This window comes from Morone saxatilis, unplaced genomic scaffold (genome assembly GCF_004916995.1).
Source record: "Morone saxatilis isolate NCDOM2014 unplaced genomic scaffold, NCSU_SB_2.0 Contig1, whole genome shotgun sequence".
Lineage (NCBI taxonomy): Eukaryota > Metazoa > Chordata > Actinopteri > Moronidae > Morone > Morone saxatilis.
In genome coordinates, this window is record NW_023339651.1 from 4,221,323 (window position 1) to 4,230,451 (window position 9,129).

General features: G+C 40.2%; 2 protein-coding genes across 5 annotated transcripts; both read left to right on the forward strand.

Moving 5' to 3' along the window:
* The first annotated feature begins 1,532 nt into the window (after window positions 1–1,532).
* On the forward strand, window positions 1,533–5,619 carry dydc2 (DPY30 domain containing 2). 4 transcript variants are annotated; one of them, XM_035668160.1, is made up of 9 exons: window positions 1,533–1,741; window positions 1,905–2,082; window positions 2,759–2,881; window positions 3,503–3,673; window positions 3,894–4,154; window positions 4,323–4,475; window positions 4,779–4,898; window positions 5,115–5,270; window positions 5,470–5,619. In XM_035668160.1, exons 2-9 carry the CDS (start codon window positions 1,936–1,938, stop codon window positions 5,497–5,499), a joined length of 1,161 nt encoding a protein of 386 aa, XP_035524053.1. In that variant the 5' UTR covers window positions 1,533–1,741; window positions 1,905–1,935; the 3' UTR covers window positions 5,500–5,619. The 4 variants fall into 4 exon arrangements, with proteins under 4 accessions (XP_035524053.1, XP_035524062.1, XP_035524072.1 ...); XM_035668169.1 differs by having other exon boundaries at window positions 1,533–2,082; window positions 4,782–4,898; XM_035668179.1 differs by lacking the exon at window positions 4,779–4,898 and having other exon boundaries at window positions 1,533–2,082.
* Window positions 5,620–5,912: 293 nt separating this feature from the next.
* On the forward strand, window positions 5,913–8,580 carry LOC118332767 (peroxiredoxin-like 2A). Its single transcript, XM_035668198.1, has 5 exons — window positions 5,913–6,270; window positions 6,445–6,536; window positions 7,377–7,517; window positions 7,730–7,894; window positions 8,036–8,580. Exons 1-5 carry the CDS (start codon window positions 6,081–6,083, stop codon window positions 8,147–8,149), a joined length of 702 nt encoding a protein of 233 aa, XP_035524091.1. The 5' UTR covers window positions 5,913–6,080; the 3' UTR covers window positions 8,150–8,580.
* Window positions 8,581–9,129: the final 549 nt, after the last annotated feature.

Here is a 9,129-nt window from a genome sequence, read left to right on the forward strand (position 1 = left end):
TAGGCACTAATGAAAGTATTAAAAGTTGCTGTTGCTGATACAACCACGAGAGGGCAGCATCATGTTTATTTCCTTTTATTCAAACCCATACACTGTCTTGTTTCTGTTGGTAACTTGATATCTCCTGGTTAGAATAAAAAATACATTTTGAAAATGTTATGGACATAATATTAAAATCTCACCTTTTTGTTATTACAGTTACATGTTCACAAGGCAGAAAAGTGGGCAAAAACTACTTAAGGACCTGGAAATCTGATTTTGGTGTAGAAATGATAGAAACAATCCCCTTAATGATGTTGGAGTGTAGCTGTCAAAGGTCAAAATATACATTTGCTCAAATAACCTCTCTATATGCAGAGATAGGGACAGGGCTGCATCAGTGCACTGATTGGGTGAGTCCTCCTGTCGTCGTGAAGGCTATATTTGGCTGAAAGGTGTGTAGTATGATTATACAAGGAAAATGATATCTGTGATTACAAATGTTAACTGGGTGTCATCTGTTTCTTGGAAATAGAGCCTGCTGCAAATTTTCCCACCTTCTCCTCTCCCATGTGAGTAAACTGTCCCAGTTTCAGGACGGGGTGGATGTAAAATTACATTAAAGAGCCTAGGCTTTGTCACTATCAAATATATTAAGCATATATGAAACTAAAATGCCCCACAGCGCTGAAACTGCCCTTGGTGGCGTTCTTCTTAACTCTGCTGCCAGGATTTGAGTGCTGCTTTTGATGCATATAAAGTGTGTGATGTGTAAATATACAGTATATGTGGTGGGTCTACTGGGTAAACTGCGGGACATCTTTTCAATGTTTTTATGCCGCCAATTGGTCACATTGCAGAAAACAGATACAGATACAATATTTAAAATATTTCACTTTCAGTACAATTAGAGTTAAAAAAGATTTAAGATTACTGTAAAGCTGACTGAAACATTCAAGACACTAATCCTTATTATTCAGATTTATCACCTTGCTTCACCCAATAAGGACTCCAGATCTGCTTTAGTAACTGAAAACTCAAACTCAAAGATGTCCACTCCCTGTCTCCTCAATTTATGTGTAACTATGTTTGCCTCAATACCATTTTATATTTATGTTTGGTTAATTTCGTTTTTTTTCATACTTTATTTAGACACATTTAGGCATATTGTATTTTATAAATATACTATTCTAGTATGTTTATTCTAATCTATTTTTTTTAACTAATCAGTAACAGGATAGCAGACAACTGTCACTCTGTACTTTATTATGATGATAATAAGGTTTTTTTTTTTTTTAGTAGCAGTAGTAGCAGTAGTCTAGCAGTATCAGCAGTAGTAGTAGTAGTAGTAGTAGTATCAGTAGTAGCAGTAGTAGCACTAGTACTACTACTAAAACTACTATTAATACTAATACTAGTGCTAGTATTAGTATTAGCATTAGTAGTAGCAGTAGTAGTAGTAGTAGTTTTAATAATAGCAGTAGTATTAGTAGTATTAGTATCAGCAGTAAGCAGTAGTAGTATAGTATTAGTATTAACTATTAGAAAGTATTAGTAATTAGATATTCTATGTAGCAGTATTAGTATTAGTATTAGTATTAGCATTAGTAGCAGCAGTAGTAGTAGTACTATTAGTATTAATAATATTAGTAGTGGTATCAACGGAAGTAGGAACCTTTTTAAAAGGATTGAGGGGAGCATTAATTACGTGACACCGTTACCATGGAGACAGAACTGCTACATCCGGACGCTCAGTGAAAAGGTTTGTTTGTTTGTTTTGGTAAGTTTTGTGGCTATATTGGTAAATTAGCTGTCACATTAAGCTTATAGTATCAATAACACAGTACAAATACAGCTAAACACCGTGTAGCTGAATATTAACGTCAAAACAGCTCATATAAGTTGTGTTTCGATTATTTACGCAGGATATAAAACAACAACAACAACAACAACAACATGGACTCTGAGTATGTAAAAAGACACCTGGGACAATGTCTGGCCGACGGACTGGCTGAAGTGGCCGAGCAGAGGCCGGTGGACCCGATCCTTTATCTGGCCCGGTGGCTTTACAAGTACAACACAAACGTTCAGTATGAGGCAGAGGTAAGCTGCTGTGTTGTTTCACTGTCAGTAGGGGGCGCTATTGCACAACCGTGTGTCAACCCCCCCCCCCTTGAAAATGTAGTTTAACACACAAATAAAAAGTACTGGTCTTAGTATTTGTGCTTTTGTTTTCTGCTATTTAAACATTTATTCAGTAGTTACTGCAGATGAAATTAAATGCACCTCTGCCAGCTCCAACATTATTATACTGCTTACATGTTAATTCATCTGTAATACTAATCCATTATATATAGTGATATAGTTTAAAGCAGCTATAATCAGTATTTTTTATTATAAAAAGTGGCATTATCCCACGTAAACACTGCTATTAAACTGCTAGTACTACGTCTACTTATACCTCCACTACCTGAAAGCCCTGATCTTCAAATAGGTTTTGAGAACTGCAGTAAAGGATGACACAGACTCAGACAGTCTAAGCTCCTCAGGCTGAGCGCTATAAAGCTTATTGGGGCTGTAGCAACAAACATCGAGTCACCTTTCACCTTCAGCTCAGATTCAGAAACATGAAGCATGCGATGATGAGAGCTACTGCTGCCACAAGCTCATAAGAAAAGAAAAGTCACAGGGTCGAACCCTTTATAAGCTTTGTGTCTTTCAGGTGTGTTGAAAACGATAAAGTAGGGCCACAATCAAAAGCCTGTTGTTTTGTTTGCAGAAAAAGGCCCATCTGGCACTCCTGGAGCAGGAGCGAGTGAAAGCCAGAGAGGAGGCGTTGTACCAGGAGAAGCTGAGGGAGGAGGAGCGAAAGATCACTGAGGCCCTGGAAGAGTCTAAAGAAGTATGTTATGTGTCAAAATCCCTGTAACTTCCCTGTTCTTGTTCCGCTGGAGGAACTGATGTTTCAGTTTCTGTAGTTTGAGTCTAGTTTTGTTACAATTAGACTTTAGAAGGTGAATGGGGGAGTTAATTTGAAACAAAGACCAAGAGTTTGGAGGAAATTCAGACAAAGAGAGAAGAGAGGAAGGAAGAAAAACAAAGGTATTACTGTAAGTAAGTAAGTAAGTAAATTTAATTTATAAAGCACATTTAAACACAGTATAAACTGACCAAAGTGCTGTATCAGTGATGACTAAATAAAACACAAATAATACTAGAAAAACACATTTGGACCAATAATCAAGAAGGTCTATAAAACGATATAAAAGGAAACCGGCATAGAAATAATGTTAATAATTGTAATGAGGCGACTACAGTATCAATTAGCTATAACAAAGCAATCTATCCAGCTTTTATGATAAAAATTAAAAACAAGAAGAATACGATATCTAATAAATCAACATTTATACGAAATAAGTTTAATATCTACTAAAATAATGATAAAAATAAAATTAGAACAGATTATGAAAATCTGAGAATAGCAAAATCCTTCAAGAGCGTGTCAACATCACCACATCAACAGATTTCTGAGAAGGAGCTTACAGGGTCAGATGCTCCCACGCCAGCCACAGCAGGATCTGCTGAGGACAACAAACCTGTGACAGAAGAGAAACCAAACACCCCTGATCCAGAAAACCTGCAGGGCACAGACCAACACCAAACTGAAGCTCTCAAAAATGACACTGAAGCGGAGGTGATAAAAAAAGTAGATCTCAAATCTGTGTGCTTCTGGTGGTGGTGCCTCCTTCGTCTTTTGCAATCACTTCTGGTTTGGTCTTCTGTGATCTTTGGTCCGTTGCTGAGGTCTTTTCGGTGGCGGGGCAGAGTAGTATGATTATTCTAGAGCATGACTTGCCTCATATGGTGTGGAAATACAGTCATCAAATGGTTTAAGGAGATGATGTGTCTGCCAGGGGACAGGTACAGATAATGCAACCAGTCCAGAGCCGCCTGAGAGAAAACCAGTGGAGGCCAGTAGCTCTCCCCTCTCTGAGGCCCTCAGCACTGAGGTCAAAGAGGAGTCTGCAGAAATGCCTGTTGAAAAAACCGAAGTGGAGCCGAGGAGCGATGAAGCAGGAGAGAAAACAGAGGTGGAGCCAAGTGACAATCATGTAGAGGAGAAAACGGCAAGCACCAATGAAGTAGAAGTGAAAGAAGTTAACCAAGAGGATAAGGTGATGAGACACTGTAGCACCTAGATCGTTTAGTGTTAACATTTAATTCATAACAAATAAAAAAGTAAGTCAGGGTTAATCTGAAACACTTGTGAGAGCTGCTTATGTTTCAATGTGACGCTAAAATGTTTAAATTACATATTATTCTGTATCACAACTGCTCTGCAGGTGGTTGATCAAGCTGCCACTGCTGAATCTGAGCAGACTGATACACTGCACTCGACTCCCGACGGGGACGCTGATGACTTAAAAACAGACAACACAGAAGAGCTACATGACAAACCGAGCCCTCGTTCCCCAGACCAGCAAGACACAGAGCAGGTGAAACATCTGCAATGCAGGTCAAGTGCTGCTGATTTAGGCTGCCATGTGTATAGACTGAGGATGCAAGAGATGCAGGATAAAGACAGGAAGAACAAAGCATAGATGAACAGAGTGGTAAAGAAGATTTGAGGCAAAGTGAGCTGAAGAGATTAAACATTACAGATGATGACAGGAGAGAACAGCAGCTGAGAAGAGTGAGAGTAAGTAAGAAAAGGTTGCATGTGTTCAGGTGAAGAAGATACAGGCAGGACTGAACAGAGTAAATCTACGTGTCTACCAAATTTTGCACTGTTTTACCAGCAGGTTGATGAAAGTGAAACTGGTCATTTGGAGTCAGACCCACAGAGTGAAGGTCTCAAACCAGAGGAGACGTTTTCTACCGAAGAACAGACGAAACAGGAGACACAGGACCAGGAAAAGGTGGCTGGTTTTTGTAGAATGTTTCTATCTTTGGATTACTTTGACACAGCAAATAAGTAAAAGCAAGTCCAGAGAAGGCAGCAGTGATGAGTTCGAGAACCAATCAGCAGTAGACAGTGAGCCAGAGGGAAGTCTCTGATGAGGATCTATAGATAGAAATGCAAAGACACATTTGTTTAATGCTTAACCAGAACTGTTCTGGCCACCTCATCTCAGGAGGCAGACGGGCAACGCACAAGCGAGACTGCTGATAGCTCGGCTCCAGCTGACAGAGACGCAACAGTGGAGGAGACGGCGTCCAGCGAGAGACCTGTGACTTCACCAGGGGGACCTGAAAACCCTCCTCCTGACATGGAACATGTCCTGGAGAAGGTAGACCCCGTAGGCCAGCTGGCAACGAGAGAAAGAGAGAGAAAATGAATAAAATGGTTTATTTCAAATGTGAAAAAAATCCCACAAACAGGGCCTGGACTAAACTGATCTTAGTTTATACAGTTACACTCAAGATAGTTGGCATTTTCATAGTGTCAGAGGTGAATAAGTTGTAACTAAGCTTTGTGTTGCTTTACAGGAAGAAGAAAAAGATGCAGACCAGGCGTGATCAAATCAGTGACGTTCCACTGATCCAACATGAAGTTTAGCTTCAATATACATGTAATTTGTTTGATATAAATGTGCAAAAATAAGTGTTAACTAAAGAATAAACAGTCATCACCATACATTTCTGTATCTCAAGTGTTTCTCTCTGATTAAACTCCACCAGGGCAGGGAAGGTGTGAAACTGAGGGTTTTAGTGGTGATGAAGTTCATGTGACTCATTCCCTGCAACGTGCATGCAGTAAAAGCCATGAAATCCACTTTATTTTAGAAATAATGGAACAGATTGCAACAGTATTTTTTATTGTGCAAGCCTGCAATGTGTGATATTTTGGATAATGACTGTGCAGATTTTCGGTTTTCCTCGGTGACTTTTGAGCCGAAGGAGCTCTTCCCGCTGCAGACTCGATGACGGCGTCGCTGATCAAACTCAGCTGCGTGTGATCAAGTCGTCTGATCAGTATCTCGGTCCAAAGGGGAGAAGGTTGGGTCTGAGTAACACTGGGAGGGTCAACTTTAGCTGGAATATAAAAGCGCTTTTATCCGCGGTGCAGGCGCAGAGGAGTTGTGGCTCCCGCGGTAGAGATGCAGGATGCGTTAAAGCAAAACGGCCAGAAAGGAGCAATGGCTATGGGACTCGTCGCCAACGCGGTGGCTACCATCGGTGGCCTCATTCATGGTGTTATGAACTTATTCACCAATCTGTTCCTGACACCGCCGCTGAAGGCCACTCTGAAGCATTTGGAGGACACTGAACTGAAAACTCTGAAAGGAGGTGAGTCAGAACTTGTGTTTATCCACAAAATCAGTCATTAAAAGATGGGTTGTTCTTTGGTTAAATGGTGTGGGTTTGTTGAAAGGAACTGCTGTTTAGTTGGAATGCGTTCTGCAGTCAGTCTGTTGCTCAACTCTTCTCTCTTTCACCCTTTGGCCTCATTTCGTCACTCAGAAATAAAGACCCTGAAAGCCAGATCTCTATGGGAGAAGTCTGGAGCTGTGGTCATGGCAGTGCGGCGACCTGGATGATTTTTGTGCAGAGAGGTAATATACAGTGTCTGAGAGGAGAGGACATGTCCTTACAGAGACTAAATGTCTTTATAAAATAAGTTATTGGCCTCATTAAAACCCTTAACATCGCCTTTCTACTCTTATTTCCCCTTAAGTAGCTGAAAGTCATCTTAGTCCACACAGTGTCTGTCATATTGGCTGTATCTAAACTGTATGGTGTTACACACACATCCTAGACTCAGGATGTTGTATCTCTGAAATATTCCTCATCTTGTAAACGTTTACCCAAAATCCATCCTGACATATTTGGTAGTTTTGGGATCAACTACAATTTAACATTCAGTTCTGTCGGCTTGATCAATGTTTTTAATGTTGAGTGAGTTTGTAATGACCCATCAACCTGTGGGTCAGTGGGGTTTATTTAATACATTTGTGTTTAGCACTCTAATTTTATTCATCTCCAGGGATGAACTTAGTCGCCCATGCACAGTGACAAATAATAAAAGGCACAATTAATATTGCAGACATACTGCTACTACAGTCCACTACATATATTCCCAAACATGAGGAGCCTGCTTAGCCGCTAAGGTAAATGGCAATACAAATACAATGAATCCATTAAGTGTAAGTAATGCATCCAAAAATCCCACTAAAATAGGCAATGCATACAAAATATAACTTTACGAAATAACTTCAATACACAAAACAAAACCTTAAAAAAAATCCTAAATTCAAAAACTAAAACGATCTCAAAATGTGTTAATTCACAGCTGGATTGTATTTATTCACCGTCTGTGTGCAGTGCCTTTTTGTATTTATCGTACATACGCAGTGAGCTTTTGTTCATCTGTTTTATATCCCCATTGGCTGCAGGAGGCTGCAGAGCTGTCCTCTCTGAAACCCCAGCTGGATGAGCTGGGGGTCCCTCTGTACGCTGTGGTGAAGGAGGACGTCGGCACCGAGGTCCAGAACTTCAGACCGTACTTCAAGGGGGAGATTTTCTTGGATGAGAAGGTGGGACTGTTTGGTTTTCTGTAATGACTCGGTACATTGTGTGGTCAGTTTCCCCCTGATACTGAGGAGAAGGAACACATCTTCAAAACCGGCTTTAGCCAGTTTTTCACCATGACTTCTTGGAAACACACTGAAGTCATTCAGGATCGGTGGGAAATTGGTTTAAGTCTGCATGAATGATTCAGTCTGTGGTTTGTCGTCTTGTTTTGCAGAGGCGTTTTTATGGGCCCCGTGAGCGGAAGATGGGTCTCCTGGGTTTCTTGCGTGTCGGGGTGTGGATGAACGGCCTGAGGGCCTTTAAGAACGGCTTTGTGGGAAACGTTTTGGGAGAGGGCTTCGTCCTCGGCGGGGTCTTCGTTATTGGAAGAGGAGAGCAGGTAAGACCTCTACAATCTACTTGACAAGAATTGTTCTAACAGTAACAATGAGTTGACTAGTAAAATCCATGTATTACACACAGTTGGAGCTATATAATCTATATTTTGTTAGAGGAAAAACATTGTTTTATTGTCCCGCAGGGAATACTTCTGGAGCACCGAGAGATTGAATTTGGAGATAAAGTCAACATTTTAAACGTCATAAGAGCTGCCAGAAGAATATCACAAGAACTTCTGTCTTTAGAGAAGAAATAAGGCTTTCTATTACCAATGGTGGATAACAATCTCATATCTGTCTATCTAAAAAAAAAAAACATGCAGTTAATCACCTTGACATACCAAAGAAAGTTTAGAACCATAAAATACATTAAAAAAATACAAATGATATAATTGTTCAGAAAATCTAAAGTTAACATTTAGTGTGTAAGGAAAAAAAAAAATATTTGTGAAGTGCACATGAGTTTGTTGGTGTACTGGTCTCTGGGGGGGGTGGAAACCAGGATTTTGGGGGTATGACTGTGTAGAAATAGGCTCGGAGTGTGTTAATGATGGTCTGTCTTTAAACTCAAGAGAGCAAGCAGACCTGATGTCTGACACTCAGTTTTCTGTAGTACTCTGTGATACTGTTTATCTTGGAGCCAAGAACCGGTGACCTTTTGACCAATAAAACATGGATTTGTGCACCAGTTTGTTTTTTATTATTATTCACTGCTTGGAAGAAGTTGTTCACATGTTGGACTTCCTGAGAAGGCGTCTGAATTCCAGTGGCTAGAGGGTGGGACCGTTTTCAGAGCCAACATCACCATGCAAGACCAGTCTGGTTTCATGCAGGGGCTTCTTTCACATTTAGTAATATGGGAACTTCTGTCCAATTCACACAAAAGCAGACACTTTTTGATGTGTTTGCGTTGCAGTAGCTGGACCAGAATTACAGTCTGGAGTTTTCAGCTCTCACTGAAACCACTATGGAAACTGGTTGCTATTCCTGTATTTTAAAATAATACTATAGTCGAAGCACATTCGGGGTGTGTAATTCAGGATTTAGTAACATAAAATGAACTTTACCTGCTTTTCCTGTGGGTCTACTTTGTTCTGGAACCCAACGGATATATTGGTTGGTTGATAATGTCATCTGATATTGGCCTATTTAAGACATATGCTGTCTTTTATCTGTGTAAATGTTATTTGATATTTTTCAGTATACACCCATCAACCAGTTATGCAGCCCCACATGC